The following is a 24,916-nucleotide window of genomic DNA, read 5'->3' on the forward strand; positions in this document are numbered from 1 at the left end:
AAGTGAATCTATTACTAAAGAACTAACCTGGCACCGTTGGACTCCAGTCTTATCAGAAACTGAATCTGGTAACTTCAGGTCGTTTGACCCATAGGCCAGACAGCTCCACAACACCTCCCTGTGAGGACAGAACTAGACTGGTTGTCGATATATACATAAAAGTATCTATTTATCTGTATACAACCTCATATATTGCATAGATAATATATTGTATATATACATAAATCAATTTATATTCTATATCGTTTATATTTTAATTATACAGCCTCATTATCTATTACATTTTATCATTACAAAGATAATGTGGGATTTTAATATTCATTATATTAATATATTTTGAATCATTTGGAAGAGACTCATTTGGGGGTCCTGTCAGGTTTTGAGGAGCCTGCGCTCATTTTATTTTGAAGGGCTCCATATCAACTGAAGTGTTACGTCATGCCCTTCGACGGTTGGTTCCGGTAAATGTGTGTGAGGCGTAGATGAGCCGGACCCAAGGAGCAGAGGGGCGGGGCCTCGGCGGAATTGGCCGCCTGTGGTCGATGATTTCCTGCGGTATAACGGGAGAAGAGCGGCGGTGTCCGACGGGAGCGCATCATGGTGGAGACGAACATGTTGTTGCTGTGCTTAACCTTCGGTAAGAGACTTTTTACAATGAACTTTATAGAGAGAGACGAGCTGCGGTTAAATTTGCAGAAAAATGAACGGAGTTTGGTAGAAAAGTTGCGACCGTTTTAAACGACAGAAACGGTAAATTTTTCATGTTTGGTTTAAAACTGCATTAAAAGTCTTTATTTATTACATTAAAAGCCTAATACCAATTTTATGTTACTTCATTAAACATTTTTGATGTACTTAATATTAATTATTTTCCTGCTTTAGTTAAAAATTAAACATTTTTACACGTATTTTTTTTAAGAATTCAACGGAACTGTACAGACTAGTAAGAAGTAAGCAGTAATTAGTTCAATTATTTAATAATAGTTTATTATTATTATTATTATTATTATTATTTCTTTTTAGAAAATATCTATTATTTTGATTATCCAGCTTTTAGCTTTTGTTTTTTTAGCTTTTATGTTAAAAACTAAAACTGTTACTTCCTGTTTATCAGTTTGGCTTTGTGTAGTGTGTCACTATTTCCTGAACAACTGCAGCAGTGTTATAGAGTGTTACTATTTCTGAAGTACTGATTAAATCTTTGTGAATCTGCTTTGTCAGTTTATCAGGTACACCAGTGAATGCATTGTAATATAACAGTCGTGCACTAAACCCTCCCTCATGACTTTTCTTACAGTAAATTAATGCTGGATACTATAACCTCCTTGAAGCTAAATTTTAGTGCAGGACTGTCTTATTAGAATGTTTCCACCTGTGTACCTAATGTTTTGGCAAATATGTGTATACTACATGTCACTTCATCTGATTCTGGTGCAACATCTTGTTATAAGGTTAAAGTGTGGTACTGATTTTGTAGGTTTACTGTCAGGTGATAGATGTAGGTTATACGCTCTTTTGCCAGCTCCAGTTGCCAATGCTTTGGCAAGTGAGCGTTTATTGAGTTTCTCTTGGTGTTGTGTAGTTTGCCTCGTGCACAGCTCGCAGACGCTGTCTCACGTGGAGCGCTACGATGTCGTCCGACCTCAGAGACATCAGCAGAGACAGAGGAGGAGTCTGCAGGACGACCAGGTAACCTCACCTGTACCTTACATGAAGCACACAATAACAGACTTATTAGCACACACGTATAAAGAAATATTAAAGTGTCCTCAATATCTACCTCTAACTTTAAACTGATGTTTTCTTATGATTTATGTCTGATTTTCTGCAGATTTATCCTGACACAGTTCGGTACGAGTTACCCATCGAAGGCATAAACCACACTATCTATCTAGAAAAGAACAGGTAAACAGGAACCCTCAGATTTCCTCTGAACAAATACGTGTCTTAACGGCTAAAAATTTCGAGAAACAAAAGTTTCTGTTTTCATCTGTGTTTTATAGGAATCTTATCGGGACAGGCTACACTGAAACGCACTACTTGGAAGATGGAAAACGGGTGACAACGTCTCCAAGTCAGGTCAGAGTGACATTTTTATCTTAGTTTTACATTTTATACAAAAAGTCATTAATGGACTAATTAAAAAAAACATTAAAAAGGAGGTCTTTGTCCAGCGGTAAATGTGGTCAACCTTGAATTCTTTTCTCCTATTTTCTTTTTCTTTAAAATTTTCTATAAAGTTCAGTTGCGGTTGACGTATGTGTCGTTTTTTTTTTATTTTTTTTATACAAAATAATGATAAAAGATGAATCGATTAATTGTTAAATTAAGCGTGTGATGAATTGATGATGAAAATAATCTTAATGCGGCGCCCTAATGTGCGTGCAGTCTGCAGGGAAATGTAATTTTGACCTGTGATTCATGATGAAAGGAGATCTTTGTGAGTCACAGAAGCCTCTCGCTGACTGATCTGTGTTTCCATTCAGGAGCACTGCTACTATCACGGTCACATCGAAGCCATGGCAGACTCCGCGGTCAGCGTGGGGATTTGTTCAGGCATCAAGTAAGAAAATCAGGATGTTGTTGCAGCTTCTGACTTCCTGTTTGTCATTTAACGCTTACGTAAATTCTCAGAGGCTTGACAATCTTGTTGATTCATGATATTTAGTTATCTGTTTTAATTTGTTTTTCGATCTTCTTTTGACTCATTTTAACGTTCATTTTGCTTCATTTACTCTGAGTCAACTTTTTGTTTGTTTACTGTCGTTTCCTGTGATGGCGTGCAGCGGCTTTGTAAGAGCTCGGCAGCAGGTTTACCTGATAGAGCCTCTGGGAGACACTGACGATGGAGACCATGCAGTTTACAGACGGGAGCACCTGAAGATCAGCGGCAGACCCAGATGTGGCTCTGCGTCCAACACCAGCGTGTTGTATGACCGGGACCAGGACCCAGACCAGGACCCGGACCAGAACCCTCAGCCTGCAGGTCTCTTCAGGTCCAGATTATGGGTATGCTCAATCACCAAGCTTTCTTTTAACTGGAACTAGAAATTATTATATACACTGGTTATCATGACTTCTGTCAGATAGTGGGATATATCAGACAGCAAGTGAACAATTTGTCCTGAAAGTTGATATTTGAAGGACAAATGGATAAGTGGAAGGATCTGAGTTACTTTGACCCAACGGTGATGTCTAGAGTACTGGGTCAGAACATCTCTAGAACTGCAGCTCTTGTGGGATGTTTCTGATCTGCAGAAGTCTATACATATCATAAGTGGTCCAAGGAAGCTCACATCGTGGACATAATGCATCACAGATTGGTTTGTATGGAGCTGTGTAGCTACAGACCAGTCAGGGTGTCCATGCTGACCCCTGTCCGCCGATGAAAGTTCCTATGGACACATAGAAACTGGACTATGGAGACATGGAGGAAGATGGAGTTAATGTGGATGTTACTTGGACACATATCACCTACCTAAACATTGCTGCAGACCACGTCCACCCTTTCATGAACACTTTATTCCCCGATGGCCTCAATCAGCAGGATAATGCTCCCTGGTTCAGGAACGGTTTGAGGATCAACAACAGCAAGTTCAAGGTGTTGACTTGGCCTCCAAATCAAATCCAGCATCTGTGGGATGTTCTGGACAAACAAGTCCGAACCATGGAGGCCTCACCTCTCAACTTAAAGCAAGACCTAAATAATCTGCTACTAACGTCTTGGTGCCAGATACCACAGCACACCTTCAGAGCTCTAGAGGAGTCCATGCCTCCATGGATCAAGGATACTTTGGCTGCAAAAGGGAAACCTAGATGATATTAGGCAGGTGGTCATAATGTAATGGCTGACTGGTGTATATTGATAAATTATTCTGCCAACTGTTATTCTCCTCTAAACCCTCGTGGTGATTTTGCAGGATTAGACCAAATCAGGCGTTTATCCCAACAGATATCAGTGTCCACATACTTTTGGCTATGTAGCCACACGCGTAATCCATATCTCTGTGTTTGTCTGAATTAACTGTTTGTGTTTTTTTTATGAACACAACCTGTATAAATATTGGAAATCTGAGCTGTTATATTTCCAGGACAAGAACGGAAACGAGACAAAAGATGCATCACATGAGTGAGTTAAATTTGTTTTTCGGTCTCGTTTTAGAAAACCAAACCTATCGAGGGTCCGCAGAGGTTTGTCGAGCTGTTCGTTGTTGTGGACAACACTGAGGTAAACATATCGTTTTAAGTACGACTTTTTTTTTTTTTACAAATCCCTCTCTGAATGTCTCTGATGCATCTGTCTTGTTTCCTGTAGCATAAACGATACGGAAGTGAGACTAAATCCCGTATTCTCGGAGTTGTAAATCACGTTGACAAGGTGAGAGTGCTATCAGTATTTGTTAGCTGTTTCTCAACACTTTTGTTGCTAAACACCTGTTCTTCTTCTTCATCTTCTTCTTCTTCCTGCAGCTGTATCGGCCTCTGAACATTCGTGTCATGCTGGTGGGTTTGGAGATTTGGTCGAACGGAGACCACATCAACGTTGACATCGACTCAGAAAAAGCTCTGGACAATTTCCTGACGTGGCGTCAGACTGATCTTTTGCGGAGGAAGGAGCACGACAACGCCCAGTTTGTGACGTGAGGATCGATGGTTGGATATCTGCAGATGATAAAACTCGGTGACAGCTTGACCTCATGTTTCGCTTTTTGTCTTCAACAGTGGCAAAGATTTTGATGGAGACACGGTCGGGCTGGCGAATAAATTTGCCATGTGTACCGAAAACTCAGGTGGAGTCAATCAGGTATGAGTGTTGAAAGCAATTTTATATATTGGCAGCTGGAGATGAAACCTTTTAGTGAACCTCCTCTTCTGACCTCTTCCAGGACCACCATGAAAACCCGATTGGCCTCGCCTCCACCATTGCTCATGAGATGGGACATAACTTTGGCCTGTCCCATGATGCCCCAGGCTGTGTCTGTGGTCCCTCTCACGGCAGTGGGGACTGTGTGATGGCAGAAAAGCTCAGGTACTGTGATGAAAGCGTCTTCAAAGCTGCAGGTGGGCACCGAATCCTTTTGTAAACTTCCGAAATCTCTTTGCTCCACCTCAGGACGGGAAGTCAAGCGTTTCCAGAGTTCTTCAGCGGCTGCAGCGTGGAGCAGCTCTCCGAGTTCATGGCGCGAGCTCGGCCAGGCTGCCTGCACAAACCCAGTTCTGTCAAGACCGTCGCCGTGGGGCCTCGCTGCGGCAACGCCCTGCTGGACCCCGGAGAGGAGTGTGACTGTGGCACTGTGGAGGTAAATCTTCCAGCAGACAATACATATCTGCATTTTCGGGCGTTAAAAATACACGTCCTTTGGTGAAGGAAGATACCGCTTAGGTTTTCCATTCTAGCTGCCAGGTGTGGTTTCCTGTGTGGAAGGTTAGAGCTAATAAAAGGTAGAGCTGGAGCAATAAAGCGCTAAAGGTTCCTGTTTTGAACCTCATCTGTTCTGATGATTAATCAAAAGTTAAACAGGAGATCTTGGTCTGGCAGTAAACAAGGTCAATTAGTTTCTTTACCTGCAAAAATAATTCAAACATCAATTATTAAAACTCTAATTGTTCTACCTTTTTAGTTAGAAATATAATAATGAGAAGTTAAAATTAGGTTGATTTGGTTAACTGTTCAAACTACATCCTTATGCTGACGATATTCTATTATTTAAATTTGTTCAGAGAATCTTACAAATACGCTTCTTAATTAAAATTGTTAAAATACATTTTTATTTACGATTATTGTGAAATAGTAAACACCTACATATAAAAATATGTTTTTTTTTATTTTTTTATTTCACCTTATAAAAATACATTTTGAAATGTTTAATCTTCTGTTTAGTTCAGGTAATTTTTTTTACTTTGATTTATTATCTCTAAATCAGTTTATTAAAAATTAAACATGACATCTTTGTCCAGCAGTAAATGTGATCAAACTATTTTATTTTTTAATACACAAATAAATTCATATTTGTTCAATCTGGTGCATCACTGGGAAAAAAAACTAAATAAAACAATATATAATTATGAGTGGATACAATTAATTAATTTGATCCAAACTACTTCCTTATGCCGACAGTAGTCCATGATTTTAATTTTCAGATAAACTAGAAAACTTTAGAATTATATGCGTTGACATGAAATCCCTCTTTTTTTTTTTTTTTTTTTTTTTTATTTACTTTTTATTGTCATTCAGTAATCAATACATCACATATATCTGTTTCCATTCTCAGTTATTATATTTCTGCCTGAATGTACTTTTCTGTTTTCTGGAACACACGCAAAAAAACAAACAAACAAAAAAACATTAAGAACATTAACATATAGGGAGTAGGATGTTGTTGTCATATGTATACTGGGTGTATTATCCAAAGTTTATAAGGTCCAAGTCCGGTCTGCGTGGCATTATATAATTCATCCATTTCCTCCAGCGTGAAACTAACAAGTCCCTCTTGTAGTTCACCTCAGCTGTTATTCTCTCCATCCTGTAAATGTCCATTATGATGTCTGTCCACATGTCCAAAGTTGGGCTCTCCTGTGATAGCCATTTTTTCGTGAGGGCCTTTTTGCTCGCCGCTAACAAGATACTAAACAGATATTTGTCTCTTTTAGGCCATCCTTCGGGTACGAGTCCAAAAAACAATATTTTACTTTCTAAAGGCAGGTGGCTTCCAAAAATGTCTTGTATTGAGTTATGTATTCCCTTCCAATAAGTTTCAATAACATTGCAGTCCCAAAAAATATGATAATGATTTGCATTTGTATTCCCACAATTTCTCCAGCAAGTCGGGGGGTTCCCTTCATAGTGAGATTTTTGGTAAGGCGTGATAAAATATCTAATCAAACTTTTCCAGCCAAACTCCCTCCAGCTCTGTGAGCTGCTACATTGCCATTGATATATCCATATTTTTGTCCACTCTTCCTCCGTTATATCCATTCCTCCCTCCGCTTCCCATTTTGTTTTAACATATAGGGTCGATTGTGTTTTCATATTTATAAGCCCATTATATATACCCGAGATAATGCCTCTATCTTTGTTTGAACTATATGCCCTTTTAAAAAGGTCTAACAACTGTTTGCTTGATTCTGTTACACATTTTATCTTGTCACTGACAAAATGTCTCATTTGGAGGTAACGATAAAAATCCTGCGCTTCTAGTGAATATTTCTCTTTAATCTTTTCAAAACTAAGTAGTGTACCTTCCTTCATTATCGTACATAAAGCTGTTATTCCTTTGTATGTCCAATTTTTGAATCTAATGTCTAATTTATTCGGAGCAAATTGTGTATCATATGCACACCACTTGAGAATTGCTATGTCGTCCTCTAATTTGTATTCTGTTATTACTGTTCTCCATACAGTAAGAGTCTGCTTGACCCATGGGTTTTCCATATTTTTTATAAAGTCTTGCAGGCTACTGTCGGCTATAATTGCTTGTATGGGACTGGAGGTCAATGCCACTTCAATACTTTTCCACTGAGCATCATATGCGGGGTTACACCAGCATATCATAGGTCTTAATTGTGCTGCCCAGTAATAATCTCTGAAAGAAGGGAGGCCCCATCCCCCTTTTTCTTTTGCCAACTGTAAAGTTTTGAATCGGATTCGGGGCCTTTTACCTTGCCATATGTATCTGGACAGGATTCTGTCCCATTCGTTAAATTGTTTTTGGCTTATTTCTATTGGGAGGGTTTGAAATAGATATAATAGTCTGGGCAATATATTCATCTTAATTGAGTCTATTCTTGCGTTAAAACTTAGGTATGGGATTAAGTTCCATCTTGCTATATCCTCCTTGACTTTTGTTTGTATTGGTGAGTAGTTGCGTTCAAATAGTTCTGTGAGATTTTTTGGTATTATAACTCCCAAATATTTAAAACACTCTGTTTGCCATGCTAGATGGTATTTACTTTTGATTTCGTCTGGGGGGCTATAATTGTATTTAATCACTTGTGTTTTATTTACATTAATTTTGTACCCTGATAGTTGTCCAAAGTATTCAAATGATTGCATTAGTTTAGGTAGAGAATTCGTTGGTTGGCCTAGAAAAATCAAAATGTCGTCTGCATAGCAAGCTAATTTATGCTCCTTACCTTGAATTTGAATGCCTTTTATTTCCTTGTTTTGTCTTATATATTGAGTAAATGGTTCTAAATATAATGCAAATAATAGTGGTGAACACGCACAACCCTGTCTTGTTCCTCTTTCTAAAGTAAAACAATTTGATAAGCAGCCATTAACTTTAATTCTAGCAGTGGGTTCATTATATAATGCCTGTATAGCCTTAATTATTACTTCATGCAGCCCAAATCTGTATAGAACTCGATAAAGAAAGCTCCAATCCACTGAATCGAATGCCTTCTCCGCATCGATACTAATTACCATTGCTGGTATTTTATGTTTTTGAACGTGATTAATGATTTGTAATGTCCGTCGTATGTTGTCTTGTGTTTGGCGCTCTCGGATAAATCCAGTCTGGTCATTATGTATCAGATAGGGTAAGAACTTTTCCAGTCGTCTAGCCATGATAGAGGCAAATAGTCTATAATCTATGTTAAGAACTGATATTGGTCTATACGACGCACATTCCAATTTATCTTTGTTTTCTTTTGGTATGGCAGAGATTATTGCTTCTTTCCAACTGGGCGGTGTTTGTGCCTTCTTTAGAACCCAATTCAGTGTAGGAAGCATCACTGGTATCAGCTCTACTTTTAGCTCCTTATACCATTCTGCTGTATAGCCATCTGATCCCGGTGATTTATTTAATTTTAGTTTACTTATTGCTGTTTTTAATTCCTTTTCTGTGATGTCCTCAATCATTGCTTTATTTTGTTCTTCATTTAATACTGGTAGATCCAGAGAATCCAAAAAACTGTCTATTTCAGGAATGCTACCCCTGGGATTTTAGAGTAAAGAGTCTTATAAAATATTTCAAAGGCGCCCTGTATTTTGTTTAATTTATGTTTTATTATTTTTGTAACTGGATCTCTAATTTTATAGATTGTGTTCTGTGCTATTTTCTTTTTCAGTTTCCAGGCTAAAAGTTTCATTGATTTAGAACCACCTTCATAATACCTTTGTTTAAGGAACATTAGATTTTTTTTGATTTCATGCGTAGTCAGATCATTAATTTTATTTCTTACGTTCTTGATTTCCTCCAATATATCATGTGTTGCTTTTGTTTTATGTATTTTTTCTAATTCCTTTAATTTGTTTTGTAATTCTTCTAAGTTCTTATTTCTCATATTTTTCTTATAGGAGGATATTGCTATAATTTTCCCTCTCAGGACAGCCTTTAAGGCATCCCACAGAATGGGAGGGGACACCTCCCCATTGTCATTCATTTCCAAGTAAAAGTGGATCTCTCTTTTAATTTGTTCTTTAAACTGAGGATCGTTCAATAGACTCGAATTTAATTTCCAATTATTAGTTTTAGGCTGTAGTTTTAGGTCGACAGTCAAGTATACAGGTGCATGATCACTTAAATCTATTGTCCCAATCTCACAGGTATTTATTTTATCTTTATCTTTTCCGAATGTTATAAAATAGTCTATTCTCGTGTATATTAAGTGGGGTGAGGAATAATGAGTATAGTCTCTTTGATTAGGGTGCAAGTCTCTCCATATATCAATTAGGCCAACTTCCCCTAATAGTGTGTTTATTTTCTTACTTAGAGACCTCGTATCCTGTATTTTTCTACTAGAGGTGTCTAATTTCGGCTGTAAGTGTATATTCAAATCTCCCGCACAGATTAATAGGCCTACTGTCTCTGATACCATCATATCGATGATCCTCTTGAAAAAATGTATGTCGCTTCCAGGGGGAGCGTATACATTTAGCAACGTAACTGGATTTCCTTCAATGTTTCCTCTTACTAAAACAAATCGGCCCTCCTTATCACTTATTTCAGATACCTTTTCAAAGTGTAGCTTGCCTGATATAAGGATAGCAACGCCTCTTCTTCGTCCGGATTTGTAAGAAGAGAAAAAGACATTTGTAAAACCCATTCTTTTTAGTTTTTCGTGTTCCTTACAGTCTAGGTGAGTTTCCTGCAAATATACTATTTGTGCCCGTTCTTTCCTCATTTTTGTTAGAATTTTACTTCGTTTAATTGGGTTCAGCAGGCCATTTACATTATAGGAGATGACTTTTACCTTGCCACTGGCCATTCTCTGACTATCTGAATGCTTTTTGAAATAGTATAGCCCAGTACAATCAATTCACTCCCAGAACATATATAACTGAACAATACACAAACAACAACGCTGTATTGAACAACAGCTGAAAGAAAAATAAGAAAAGAATATATGTTGACTTCCAACTGTGGGGTCTTCGAAATGACCCTAAGTAGGCCCCGATGGAAGGGGGGCCTTGAAGGGTGGCCTCTCCCACCTTTTGGTGGGAAAGGGCCTTCCTTTGCCATCTGGCCAATGTCCATTCCTCCAATAGCATAGGTAGGACGCCCGACCATTTTCATTTTCTCTTTTGCCGTACACTTTAAACGTTTTAAGATAGAGAAATCTTTACCTATATATGTAACCTACACCTTAACTTTTTTCCTTCAACACACAACTCATTGCCGTACACTTTAAGTGTTTTAAGACAGAGAAATCTTTACCAATATATGTAACCTACATCTTAACTTTTTCCCTTTAAAACCAAACTCATCATTTTCTACCTGTCAGTCTCTTAGTGTCCTGCAGTCATTCCTGTTCTTGGCGTCTGAATTCTTGCAGTCTTTCCTTGTAGTCCCGGGTCCGGTCCATGTTCACCTTGCCTCTCGTTCTCCTCTCCGTGCGCCACGATAAACGTCGGATCTGTTCCAGAAGAGTCTCCGGGCGTTTGATGATCGTCACCGGGAATCCCCTCTTTGCCATGTCGCCCGTCGCTTCCTCCACCGAGCCATATAGTACGGTTCCCTCCGGGTAGAAGACTCTCATCTTTGCTGGAAATGGAGTTTGGAACCGGATTTTTTTCCCTTTCAGCACCGATTTTACCTCGGCGTATTCTCTCCGCTGCTTCAAAACCTCGGGTGCATAATCATGATCCAAATTGATCCTGTTTCCAAGATACTCGAACCCACGTTTCTGCCAGGTCAGTTTCAATATTTCTTCTTTAGTTCTGTAGCTAGCCATTTTGGCAACGATGGACCGTGGTGCTGCGTTGGGTGGAGGCTTGGGTACTAATGCGCGATGTGCTCTTTCCACACGTAGTTCAGTGGAGTCAGGCAACTCAAGTTTTTGCCGTAGTAAACGTTCTACAAACACAACCATTGACGGGGAATCATCTTCGGATCCCTCTTTAACGCCGTGTATTCTAATATTTTCTCTCCTGGACCGTCCCTCGAGGTCCGTTAGCTTAGCATCCATTTCGATATGAAGTTTAAGCATCTCAGTTACGGCTTCTTCGTTAGCTTGTATTCGAGCTTCAGTATCTATGATCCTTTCTTCCGCCTCTTCTACTCTCTTTTTTGTTTTATTTATTTCATTTCTGATTTCCTTCAGTTGCCCACTGTTATCTTTTCTGAATTCCCTTAATTCTTTGAGTATAAGGTCCAGGCTTGCGATGTTAGCTTGTTCTCCCGCACCTGCTAACATGTCGTTGTCCTCCATTGCGCTGGCAGCGGGTGAAGTCTGATCGTCATCGTCTCCCTCATGTAACTCGTACTGCACAGATTTCTTGTTCCTTCCTCTTGGCATATTGAAGCCCTCAGTCTTATTTTTTACTTTCGCTAAACTTTTTGTAAATTCGAGTCGCTACGGGCTATTTTAAAACTCAGATGTCGGGAGCCTGTTCTCCTATGCTGCCATCTTCTAGCTTGCCAAACCGGAAGCCCCACATGAAATCCCTCTTTAATATAAATCATAATTATATCAGTAAATAAATAGTTAAGTAAGTTAATATTACTTTTAAATGGTTGTAATTGTATTATGGAGAAGTCAAAAAGTTTTGCTTAATGGTGAAACAAAATGTATTCGTAGTATAAAAAGGTTTTTGTATTTCTTCTAACTTCTTTTTAGTTTAGCATTTTAAATCTCCCATCAGTTCAGTTGAATTTATGTTTTTTGATATACCGTCACCGCTTGGGTCTTTCCTGTATGAGCGGCCAGGTGTGGTTTCCTGTGTGTGGGGGTTAGGGCTAATAAAAGGGACGGTGGTGGTCAAGTGTTATTAGTTTAAACTTTAATCTGTTGTGACTCAGCTTTCAATGCAGTCCTCTTAAATGTGTAACAATATACAAAAGGTCTCCCCCAGGCCATCGGGACTCTGAACACTCTCCCCTCGGCCGCTGCTCTAAGGACTCACTAACCCCATCAACATCAACACACACACACACACACACTCCCATACAACCATAAACTCCCAAACATTGCACAAGCCACTTTCAGATGAGATAGACATTTGCACAAGTATTGCACAACTGTTTGTACATTGGTGATTAACACATATGGTAACACTAATAAACTGTGTATGTTATTTTCCACTACGTGCATCTTTGGCAATTTGAACTCTTCAGCACTGTCGTCAGTAGCCACTCCAGCAAAAATAATGCTCACTCTGTTTATATGCCATTAATGACGTTCACTCTATTTAAATGTCATACGTGTGGCTGTATCTATCAATAGAGCATTCACTGCTTAGGCAGCTTTATATACCGTGTAAAGTTGTGAATCTTAATACATGATACATTCTGTATAGCTTCTGTTTAGAAATGTTTTTTTTTGCAGTCAACGCAGTTATTGTGCGCCTTGTTAGCATATACTGTATATAGCACAGTGGGACTAGGAGAAACAGTATTTCACACCACTATATGTTTTTATCAACATTTTGCGGAAGTGACAATCAACGTGACTTGAATCTTTGTTTTTCTAGGAATGTAACAACCCCTGCTGCGATGCCTCTACTTGTCGTCTGACTGAAGGATCCGAGTGCGCTCATGGACAGTGCTGCGACAGGTGTCAGGTACTGAAGATGCTTTGCCAGACTCTGTGTAACATTTGTTTACACTCAGACTAAAACCAGCATGACAAGATTCACTGGACAATTGACCTTTGGCTAAGCCCCGCCCCCCTTAGTTACTGTTGCTACGTCCGACATTCTCTTCTGGGCTGTGGTTTTCTGGTTATCTATAAGGCTCTGGTATCAATATCAAGGAGCAACACTGTTCATGCAAAGCTGGGTACGTCTCTATTCACTTCTATAATCGTTATTACGAAGCAAACGGACCAACGTTACGCACGTATAACGTTGTATTTCTTCAGCATGTGCTAGCGTATCAACAACTATGCAACTTAAGCTGTAACGGTGATGTTTTGGTTAGCTCCACAGGGTTTTGCGCGCACATCATTGGGCTTATCCATACCCTGGATGCTGGATATATATCGACAGTATAGCCTGCCGAGACCGAAAATATGAGACGCCTGCGTTAAAGTCAATGGAGCGCTGTGGAAAAAGTGTCGGACCCCTGTGGGAGCTCTCTTGGCTGTGATTGGTCAATCTACATTCTAGGGCGGGGCTTAGCCAAAGGTCAATTAAACACCAGTTTGTCATAAATTGTGAGCAGGAGTCAAAACACCTGTGTCTACATTTGTCAACTTTATTGACAAAGTGGTTCTTCTGTTGTGGAGCATCAACTCTGATGGAAATAGAAAAGAAGCAAAGGGAGGAGGAGGAGGAGGAGGAGAATAAGAGGAAGGGGAGGAGGAAGAAGGAGTAGAATAAGGTGGAGGAAAACAAAGAAGAGGAAGAAGGAGAAGAACAACAAGGAAGGGGAGTGAAGAGAAGGGGGTGGGGGTGAAGAATGAGGAGAAGGAAGAGGAAGAAAAGGAGATGTGGTGGGAAGAGAGGAAGAACCATGGAAAAGTGAGGAGGAAGAAGAAGAAATAAAGTAGGAGGAGAAGAAGAAGTTTAAGAGGGAGAGATTTTCTTCCATCTTCATCTCCATCCCTGAACTGATAGTGTAGAAGAAGATGACAAAGTTGTCTCCACGTCTCCAACGTTACTGTCCACATGGATTCTGTCTTTGTTCATATTTTCAGACACTTGTTTGAACAGCTACCTCCATGTTTCTGTCCATCCTGGAAACTCGTCACCTGATGTTTACACCATGTGAAGTAAAAGAATGAATTAATTTCAACCTGAGAGAAACAGCAGATCAAGTGTTTACATGGTCGTTAGGAGACACCAGCCCTTTACATCTGATTGAAAAAGCCTTCTGATCAGTCTGTTCTGTTTGAGGTGGTGACATGAGAGCTAAAAGTCGCCAATGGTAGCTCCTCGGAGAGACGTTTGAGAGCCTAAAGACTTGTGTGAGACCATCCAGTAAGACAAGAGATGATGTTTTGCACAACAGTTGCACCCGACATTCATGCTCAGTGGAGCAGGAATTTCTGAACCATATTCCGATGCCAGTAATAATATTTCACCCTAAACCACGAATGTTAAGCTCATGGAGAAACATCAATGGATGACCGAGATTCTGATGGATTCATCTCCTGAGAACCATAACTTTCAGTTCCTCCAGTAGATAACAGGATACATCAGAGGAGAACTGATAACTTTGACGTGCTAGTGACGTTAGTAAAAATGTCAGCTGATCTGCAGCTTGTCAAAAAGCCTGGGAATCACCAAAGTCAGTTAAGTTCATCCTCCATGACTGTTTATGCTAAAGTTAAAGGCGTTCCCATTCCATTTCCATTCCATGCTGCCACGATGAGTAAAAAGACCAATAATCATAGTCACCGAGGTTCACCCTTTAAAGCAGCAGCTGTTAAAAAAATAGCAGGAAACAGAGGTTGATCCACATCCTTCTTCAAATGACACCTTCAAGGACAGGAAGAGTACCACATAAACACATGAGCTAATGATAGTACACTCCAGAGATCCAGATCTGCTGTATAAATAAGACACACTCAAACCCCCCAGGGCGCTGCTCCTCTGATGTGAAATGTACTTTAACCCACAGTTCAAAGCCACTGGAAGTGTGTGCAGGAAGTCAGCCGGTGACTGTGACCTGCCTGAATACTGCACCGGAGAGTCACAGGACTGTCCCGAAGACAGCTTCGAGATGAACGGCAAACCCTGCTACAACCGGGCCCAGGGTTACTGCTACAACGGACAGTGCCCGACACATGACAAGCACTGCTGGAGGCTGTTTGGAACAGGTAGAGTAAAAACACTGCAGTCAGTTCAGCCACTCGAGTAGAGAAACTAAAACAATCCCCTTTCTTTGAATAGACAAGTTTAGCCTTGAACAGCAGAGTTATTGGTCTGTTTACAGATCATTTCACTGTCATGTGGTGGAAGTGGCTCTTTCTAGGAAACACAGTCTGATTCACATTTAATCAAGTTTCATTTTTATTACGTAAAAGGCAGAAAAAAAAATTCAAGTCTGAAAATACCCAAACATCCTGTAACACTCACAGTGTGGGAAGTTAACTTGTACTGTACTCGTACTTTTCTTGAATATTTCTACCATGTAAGGAGGAAATATGTACTTTTTATTGTTTTAGCTGCTAGCTACCTTTTAATTTAAGATTTTAACATTTAGATTTTACTTTGAAAATCATCCAGTAAACTCATGAAGCATTCTTAAAAGGAAAGATTAGAAAATTAAATTGTACTGGCGTCTGGTTGGACTTGTCGGAGGCCCCGTTCAGACTTGGCATTAACTTGCATTCTTGGTGATCCAATCACAAATAGACGGCTCTGAGTTCTTACCTGGCATTCATGACTCCATGTGTTTCTTGGCCACTTGTGATCTGATCACGGTTCTCAAATAACGCCTACCATATTTGAAGCGCAAACAGCTGCTGTCGCAAAACAATACTTTCGCTGTTTCAGAACCACAAACAAGCGATTATTCAGAATGTATCTTCACCCCTGAAGTTAGTTTTGTAAGATCCCTGCACAAAGCTCACATTGTACAATAACTCGAACTCTGTAAGTGTTCACAGTAACGTCACTGCTGTGCTGTCTGCAGTAGTGAAAGGGAAAACCAGTAACAGTCCGTCAATGTGTCCAGGAAGCACTGTATGTGGACACTGCTAAAGGAATGTGGACACAAGTGGCCTGGCTGGACCACAACCAAATATGGTCCAAGTGATCCGATTTCAAATGTTTCTTCAATACGTCTTGAGTGCGTTCACACCTGTACTAAACAGGACTAGAGCTACACTAAAAGCAACGTCCTCTTTAAACCTCTCAGATAATTAAATAACTGTAATCAAAAGACATTTCACAGCAGAAAGATTACAATTTCTTCCTCTTCCAGGAGCTAGAAGTGGACCAGATATGTGCTTCGACTTGAACAGACGAGGCGAGGAAGGAGCCAACTGTGGGAGGGATGGGTCTAGATTTACTCGTTGTGCTGCAGGGTACGTACAGTATCAGAGAGACAGGGTGATACAGTACTTAAAAGTATAATGTATAACATTTGGCGTGGCTGAATTAGTCAATCTGTCTTGTATTTGCAGAAATCAGAAGTGTGGGTCCATATTTTGTGTGGGAGGCGGTGAGTCCATCACAGGTAAACGTGCGGCCTACAATGTCTTCGGCATAGAATGTAAACTGGCTGTGGATGACGATAAGACCAGAAACATGGACATGGTGCCAAAAGGAACCACATGTGGACCAAATAAGGTAAAACCCTCAGAAGGGAGATTAAAATGGGTCTTTTTTTACATGGAGTGTTAAATGAAACATCTGTACACAGGTTTGCCTTGACAACAGCTGTGTGGATGTATCAGTTTATGGGAAAAAGGAGGACTGTGCAAAGAAATGCAACAACAATGGGGTAAGTTCATTATTTAACAGCTTGAGACCACACTTTTTAATTAATCTAGCTACTCCAGCCACTCTCGAAAGAGAATTATATGTTTACGATGATGATCTTTTTTTTTTTTTTTGGACTATGGAAATGTTGTTACAAATATAAAACCTCCATTAATTAAAACTCAGGCTACAAATTTGGACATTTGTTAAGGTTTACAGACATCTCTTTTATGACACTGCTTAAAGGCTTTTTTGGTTTGTATGGGATTTTATAGTCACAGCGCTGCGAGTGGGCATCAAGGCTGAGTAATTCCCACAGACTAAACTGACGTCACCTCTTTGCTTTGAAGCTCAGTGTGGTGTTTCAGGTCATCTCCGTCTTGGCTGGGCTTGACTCCGTCCGACACCAAGCCTCGCCCTTTATTATTTATAACTTTAAGCCTTGATATAATTTAAATAGGAGACTCATATATTAAAATTATTTTGTGCCAAGCTGTAAACATGTTTATTTCTGTTGTAAAGTTGGACATTTTTTTTCACATGGAGGTCTATGGGGATTGACTCAATTTTGGTGCCAGCATCTAGTGGTCATTTGAGGAACTGCAAGTTTCGGCACTTTAGCGTTGGCTTCATTTTTCCATCCTGGAGGTTTCTGCTTGGTGGTGCCACATTTAGCTTAGGTTTTAGCATTTTTCATCTTCAGTACTGTGATGTTTTCGTGAAAATGTATAGAATTATTATGGAGAACTTTACACTGAGTTTCAGAAACGTTCCTGTGGTCGTCAATGACTATCTACCGGACTCTAATGAAACTATTTTCAGGTTTATAGACATCTCTTTTGAAACATAGGTCCAAGGGGGTAATGTTTTTTTGGTTGTTATGGGATTCTTTAGTCGTAGCAATGCGAGTCAACTGGACTGAAATTTATTTTACCGACATTTTTCATTTCATTGGGACTTAAACGCATCCATGTAAGACAACTTATAACTGTATGAATGTTAATATTCTTCTATTTGAAGATTTGCTGATATTGAACGTCAGTCCAAAATAAAACTATGAAGCAGTGTTCTTTTTGTAGTTGCATAAAGGATCTTTCAACATGTATCTTTTAGACTCTAAACCTCTGCCGTTGGATTTCACTCATGTATAATCATTATTTTCTTCCTCTTTCAGGTGTGTAATCACAAGAAAGAGTGCCATTGTAATCCTGGCTGGTCCCCACCTTACTGTGACGTGCAGTATGCAGATTTACCTCGAGGTACGTGAGCGCTTCACTTCATTACAAATTTTAAAATGTGACCAGGTGTTTTTCCTGCTTCTGTATCAGTATAAAGCCAAGGTCAGCTTAGACAAAAATAGGTCACAGTTACCAGTTGAATCATTCTTCCAGTAAGAATCATGAATCATCCACCGTGAGTGATCTCCTTCTTTAACGCTAACCCCTGAGGTTTTCTCCTGTTCCATCTTGACTACATTCTCAGATAATGAAGAGGTATATTGTCGTCTATTTTTGCACATTAAGCTTGAGAATTTTGAGTTTGCCAAGTGACTGTGCAACTATCCTGACCTTGCAGTAGAAATAAAGAGGAAGAGGAGACTCTTGAAACCTTAATCTGTCTTAACCACAACAAAATTAAGTAATTGTGAGTTTTCCTCAGAACACTGTGAAATACATCTTGTTCATTTGCAGACGTCAAGCTTTGTTTTGACAGTTCGGTTCTGTTTTCACCAATTTCTTATTTATTTAGGTCACAAAAACAGGACAAGAAATGAAACATGCCTGAAGAGGAACTATTTTCTTCAAAAAGCTGTTCAATGTTTCCACATCCCCATTTAATAGGTTTTACGCATTTACATAAGTTGCTTCTTCTTTGAGGCTTAAATTAGGCACAACGCTACTTTAAGTTTACTGCTAACATGTAGCTGTAATCTTTATTATCTGAGGCTAAAATTCACTTTCAATGGAAGCCAGCGTCACAACGCCACAAATTTAACACATGAACACTACGTGGCGGTCGTTGAGCTGGCTTTAACGTCAGTGACATCAGCCAATCGGATGCGTTTGTTTCACCAGTTAACTTTTAAATGGATGACGTTACCCAGCATGCCTGTGAAGGTTCTCACTCCTCCAGTTCATGTTGTATCTAAAAAAAACAATGCCAAAAACGTCAGGAACTGGACTTGTTGGGTTTCTTTAAGACATTTCATCCAAGTAGCTTCTTCAGCGCCGTGTCTGACCCTAGTCACTCGATTTAAACTCCAACTCCCCACCAGTCTTTTAGAGCTGAAGAAGCTTCCTGGATGGAACGTCTTCAAGAAACCCGGCACTTGCCCTTGTTTCAGCTTTTATGTTGGAGTCAGCAACAACAGCTTACCAACATTCATTTTGAAACTTTTCTCGCTCGGCGTGTGAACACCACATTCACCAAAAAACAGTCGGCCAGTGTTTTTTATGGTGTGTCCTACACAGTCAGCACTAGTTGATCCAGTGTCTGTGGCTTTTTAACCAGTTTTTGTTTCACATTTGCAAATAAAGTTTGTAACTCTTCCTAGCCATCCAGTTAATCTCAGCACAGCTCTTTTGAATGACGATTACAGACTACTGCCACCTGCTGGTATGAAGTGCAACTTTTTAGTCGAGAGACAGGCAATGTGAGACAACATCATAGTTGGCCTTCGTTGCCAGTAGTTTTTTGATCTCGGTTCAGATGTCTAGTCAAAACCTAAATTAGACAAACTGAAACCTTGACCTAAAGAGTAATATCTCAGTTCATCCTCTGAGGATCATGAATGACACAGTGTCATGGCAATTAATCCAATATCCAGTTACCACAAATCACTGCGATTGTGGCTAGTAGTTAGCACTACTAAAAACCACTTTGCTGTAAATTTTCCCCACAGTGTAAACATGGCCTTGGTGCCATTTTAACAGCTACAGACAGACAACAGGACATAAATTGTGCATAAAGAAAGGATTCTACTTTGGCTTTAACATTGTCATTTCCCCATCTATGCCTGCAGGTCAGAGTGGAATAATAGCTGCTGTGTGTGCAACTATCTCCATTCTTCTGGTGATCGCTCTAGTGATTGCAGGCCTGATGTGCTGTAAACAGGACAACATGGACAACTACACATTCAAAAGGTCATTTTTTGTCTTGTGTTTGAGTTAATGCTCTTTTGTCGTCTGCTCCCAAGCTCAATCAGTCTTTTGTTCACAGGAAAGTGCATTCAGCTCCGAGCAAGATGAACCCGATGTTCAGTGATGCTAAAGACAGACCTCAGATCAGCCAGCCCACTTTTATGGAGTCAACAGCAACACAAGCCCACAGTCCTCTGATCGTTACAGTGACTCCCAGCAGACCCGCTCCACAGGTACACAAATCAGTCAATTAGTCAGTTATTTCAAGACTGTCCTCATCCTTACAGAGTGATTTCTCTTTTCCAGCCACCAAAGAAACTGCCTTCAGTGTCAACTACCTCAGAAACTGAGCTGGTAAGCTTTGTTTTATTAAAGCAATCTAATACATAATGCAAACTGAGGATCACATGTAGAGTCGGCAACTTAAGTCTCTGCTGAAGTTCAGAAGTCAAATTAAATAATACATAGAGGTGTGTTCGGTCCCTGTGTCTGATAACACAATTATGGAGCCGCAAATTCTTGCCATGACTTGAGTAAAACTACCGGAAACAACATGAAAACAAACTGAACAACACTGGTTGTGTTGTTTTTGGAAAAAGAAAAACCGAGTGTGGAACTTCCTGTAAATCGCACCAAAAGAACAGAATAGGTTGTTTGTCCTTCAGTCTGTCTTTTACTTCGCCATGTTCTTTTTGGTGAATGTCACGGCCAGACTGAAGTTGTCCATAAGATGCTGAGAAAGTAAAAACCTTCTAATAGTGTAGTCTTTTTGTTGAGCACTTTACTATCTTCGTAGTTATTTTTTGTGGACATATCATGTCCTCTCGACCTACAGAAAAGATAAAGCTTAAAATGACAGCTTACAAACACACAGTTCATTTTATTCATTTATATTTGAAACTTGAAACCTTCTTTCTTTGTCCCCACAGACCAAACCTCTGCCTCCATCCAAACCACTACCACCATTGAATAAACCACAGGTGAGTCTCTTTGGAGGTGATTAGGTCAAAGGACTAATTCACCAATTCATTTTAAGTAAAATTTTTGTTGGTTGCAGCTCCTAAAAAGTGAGGACACATTTTAGCTTTCCTCCGTTTTAATACCTCTGAATTCATAAAACAAGAGGGCGTTTGAAGACGTGAGCGCGTGACATTTATAGGACAGAATGATTAACAGATTAATTGCAGGAGTCATAACTCAAACACATCCCAACACGCAGAGGCAGCACTATCTCCAGTAAGACACAGATCATGTTGTGTTGTTCACACAAAGTGCCACAAAGACATGTAAGACCTGCAGAAGACAGAAAGATCCTGTGACTATCCAACAAGCCATAAATCCTGCTTTTATTTTAACCATGTTGATTCATTGAGGTTAGCAAATTACTCAGTTAAAATTATACTGAAAACCAGGTCACAACGTATTAAAGGCCTTTGTCAATAAAGTGCAGCTTATTCCGGTAGAAATGCGACGTAGAATCGAGGCCAATGCCATTAAAAATACAGCAGCCTAATTATCAGTCGCCCCATATTTGGAGCTGTAGTTCCAAAATATAAAACCAAGGGGCCGAAGCCATCAGTCCTAAAACTAAACGCTTGCTGCATAAGAGCAACAAGTGACATCAAAATTGGCTTTTGCTGCCAGTAGTTCTTTGATGCAGCTGAAATCTCCAAAATTAGAGACGGAAATTAGGCGGTTGGGTGGTAGGGACCAAAAACGGAGCTAAGAGTAAGAGAAAGTACCAGTTCAACAATTTTACATAGTTTCAAAAAAGTTTTCTGAGTGGAAGTCGATTGACAATTAAATTTTCATATGTGCTAGTTGGCTGAAATTTATAATTTTTTGTTTGTAGGGTTGTAAGTGCAACTTTTTTTGGCCCAGATGCAAGTGATATCAAAGTCGGCCTTTGCTGCCAGTACTTCTCTGAAGTTTTTAATAAAAATCTCAAAAGCAAAAAGCCCGTGTACAAAACCTGACCAGGACCACACAGTAAAAACGATGTAGTTAGAGATGGAGATTAGGTGTTGGGGACCAAAAACAGATCTAATTTTACATGGTTTTGAATTAGCAAAAGCCAAAAAGAAGCTTATGCCTAAGATAATTATTTCCAAACAGAAATAAGACTGCACAGTCAAACCTCCAAAGCCCTCAGCCCTAAAACTAAACAGTATTTGTAATCATAGTCTCGCACATTGATTCTCTTACCCCTCTACTCTTCATACGTGTTTAAAAACCTCAGAATATATAATCAGATCACTTCAATTTTCCTCAGGCAGTAGGGTTAACAAGGAATGACGAGACTCCTGACTTCAATAGTGATGATAATTTAATGTCTGTTTTCTATGATCACCGCTGAGTAATTTATAGTTGATTTAATTTTAGTCATGGGTTTCACCTGCTTCTTTTTTTATCCAATTCAAAGAAAATTACTCAAAGCCATTTCCCTTAACTTCAACAGTTTATGATGTTCGCAGGTTCACTTTTATAAATGTGTCTTAAGTTCATCTTTGCTTTATGTTTCAGTTTAAAGCGGCCAAACCAAGTCCTCCTCCTGTACCTCCGGTCAAGCCCAGCCCTCCTCCAGCAGTCAGAATCAAACCCAGCACTCCTCTTCTTCCCCCAGTGAAGCCTCGATTCCACAGGCCCACATGAACTTCTCATTAAGGACATTGCAGATATAGAGAGCGAGTGATCTTTGGTGGAATCAGTCAGTCGCAGCCGCCACCGGGAGTTTGGAAAAGTTTGCTCTTCAAAGCCAGTAAAGATGTTGTGCCGATCGAGAGTCTTTGAAGACACGGGACCAACAGCTGCACTGCTGCTGTGGAAAAGTGATTTTTTTTTTTTTTTCTTTTGTGGGAACATTTGCAATTAACTGCTGCTGCTGTTCGTAATTGTTTGTCCTTTCTGTGAACTTAATGTGTGACGAGCGTTGCGTTGCACTTTTAGAACCAGGAGCAAAAAGACGCTGGTTTGATAAGGTTTTTTAAATATTTAATTCCAGTTAGTGAAGGGGAATGTTTGAAAATTATTACTTGGGAGGGGGGTAGAGTCAGATCAGGTGACTTTCAATTTCCTTTCTGGTGATTTTTTTTTTTTTGTTTGTTTCTTTTAGTCTTCCTGCAAACTTGTTCAATCGGTGCAATCAAGTGTTCTGTTAGTAGCTTTTAGTTGTAATGATTGGGCTGATAAAACAGCTATATTTATTTTCTACTGTAAGTCTCAAATGAATGTTTTTGTGGCGACGTCAAAGTCAACCTTTAGTTTACCTTTAGTCAGTCTTTAGTTCTTTGACGTTAGTTTGGTGTGTTGGGGCTTTTGAAGCATAATTTCCGGCTGTTTTCAACATAAATCTCACAAGCAAAAATCCCTTGTACAATACCTGACCAGCTCTACACAGTAGAGGCAGAGATTTGGTGGTTAGGTGCTAGGAACCAAAACTACAGCTAAAAGAGGTTGTGAGAATGTACCACTTCAACACTTACGAATATCTGTGTTTTTCTAAGCCAAAGATAAGACGTCCATTGAAAACTTTGTTTGGTACTTTTCATACAGCCCCTAAACTGCATCCATAGTCAGCGTGTACCTTCTACAGGGATTATTCTGCATTTCTTTACACTGTACTTGAAATTGTAATGGTAAACAGTCTTGTATTTATATAGTGCCTTTCTACCTATTGGAGCAACTCAGGGTCCATCCACAGGGATTGAACAGCTAACTGCCCACTGGTTTGTGGACGACTACTCTACCCGCTGAGCCACAGCCGCCCCCCACCCCTCCCCTATGGTACACACAGCATGGGAGGCAGCTTTACACAGTTCAGATGACTTGTGTGATGAAATTTCATGAAGGCCTTTTTGTTGCAACCAATAAAGTGAACTTTATTTCATCTGTCCGGTCGTGTTACATCAGCTGATTACACTCGTCATCAGAGTGACCCAAAACAAAAATGAGTCATTACACTGTATGAAAAGTCAACATCCGTTGTCCTTGTGTAACAGTTTTTATTGACCAACTGAGGAGACTTCTATTGTTCTTCCCAGGAAAAAATCTGTCTACATCAGTTAACAGTTAATCTATATTTATTGGTCACCAGTGAGTCACAGCTGTGAGTTGCCAAGAACTGGAATTCCTGCTTGGATGCCTGATGAGTTTCCACTTTAACACAAACTCAGTGTTCTTCAAGAAACAGCAGCTTAGCAAAGTTATGGTGAATCGATTACAGGCTACGTCGATTTAATGTTACTACAGATATTAGTTTTGGCTTTGGAACAGAAAAGCAGTTAAGACCTAAAGCGCATTAAAAAGTTGGGAACTCAACACCACTTTGGAAAGTCTGATGACTCCAATTGTTTCTCTGTCACCATAAGGAGGTTCCTGTACACTCACATATAGTGTAAAATGTCTTGAGTGTGGCTATGAACGATAGGAACTTTGAACCCCGCCCCCCAACACTAAAACAAAAAGAGCAATAGTACAAACCTGAAACAGTCTGTGACAGCGTCATTGTGCGGATGTAAACGTCAAATTAAAACCCCTTCCAGTTGCGTTTGATTCAATAAAATTCTACATTAGATGTGAAATGTGTTGCGTGTAGCAACAAGCCCGAATTATTTTAATCATATCCACAGAGAAGTTTAGCTTCTTCAAGCTGATCTTTTGGGTTTTATGGCTCCAGTTAATTAGTTTCAGTCTTGTCCTCAGCACCAAAGAACAGAAAGCCACAGTTAGAGACTATCTGTTAAACACAGTGGAGCATGGATGAGAGAGCTGGTGGAGACCAAAAGCAGAACTAGAAGAGAGTAAATAGCCTAATGGTTGCTGAGAAAGCTTAAGAAAGGTTATTTGCACAACCAGTGGTTTGCCAACAACTTTGCAAGAGGAACCACACCTTGAAAAGTGGCCAAACAAAGAACTATTATTAGAAACGACCTAACCCTGCAAGTTGGCGCAAGTTGGTGTGGAG

The 24,916-nt window shown here is 39.7% G+C and overlaps 1 protein-coding gene across 1 annotated transcript; it reads left to right on the top strand.

Annotated features, from left to right (window-relative positions):
* The first annotated feature begins 547 nt into the window (after window positions 1–547).
* On the top strand, window positions 548–23,832 carry adam8b (ADAM metallopeptidase domain 8b). Its single transcript, XM_084567407.1, has 23 exons — window positions 548–637; window positions 1,583–1,689; window positions 1,832–1,905; window positions 2,004–2,079; window positions 2,487–2,563; window positions 2,787–3,009; window positions 4,163–4,228; window positions 4,316–4,378; window positions 4,471–4,640; window positions 4,723–4,804; window positions 4,887–5,029; window positions 5,114–5,300; window positions 12,914–13,003; window positions 15,006–15,204; window positions 16,314–16,416; window positions 16,516–16,681; window positions 16,755–16,835; window positions 17,988–18,072; window positions 19,836–19,956; window positions 20,033–20,186; window positions 20,260–20,307; window positions 20,883–20,933; window positions 22,477–23,832. Exons 1-23 carry the CDS (start codon window positions 598–600, stop codon window positions 22,603–22,605), a joined length of 2,535 nt encoding a protein of 844 aa, XP_084423533.1. The 5' UTR covers window positions 548–597; the 3' UTR covers window positions 22,606–23,832.
* The last annotated feature ends 1,084 nt before the right edge of the window (window positions 23,833–24,916 follow it).

The sequence above is a fragment of the Chelon labrosus genome (assembly GCF_963514085.1).
Source record: "Chelon labrosus genome assembly, chromosome: 19".
Taxonomy (NCBI): domain Eukaryota; kingdom Metazoa; phylum Chordata; class Actinopteri; order Mugiliformes; family Mugilidae; genus Chelon; species Chelon labrosus.

Coding starts and splice junctions, on each gene's coding strand:
- adam8b (XM_084567407.1), top strand. CDS start 598: ATGGTGGAGACGAACATGTTGTTGCTGTGCTTAACCTTCG. Junction 13,004..15,005: donor AGTGCTGCGACAGGTGTCAG/GTACTGAAGATG, acceptor TTTAACCCACAG/TTCAAAGCCACTGGAAGTGT. Junction 18,073..19,835: donor GTATGCAGATTTACCTCGAG/GTACGTGAGCGC, acceptor CTATGCCTGCAG/GTCAGAGTGGAATAATAGCT.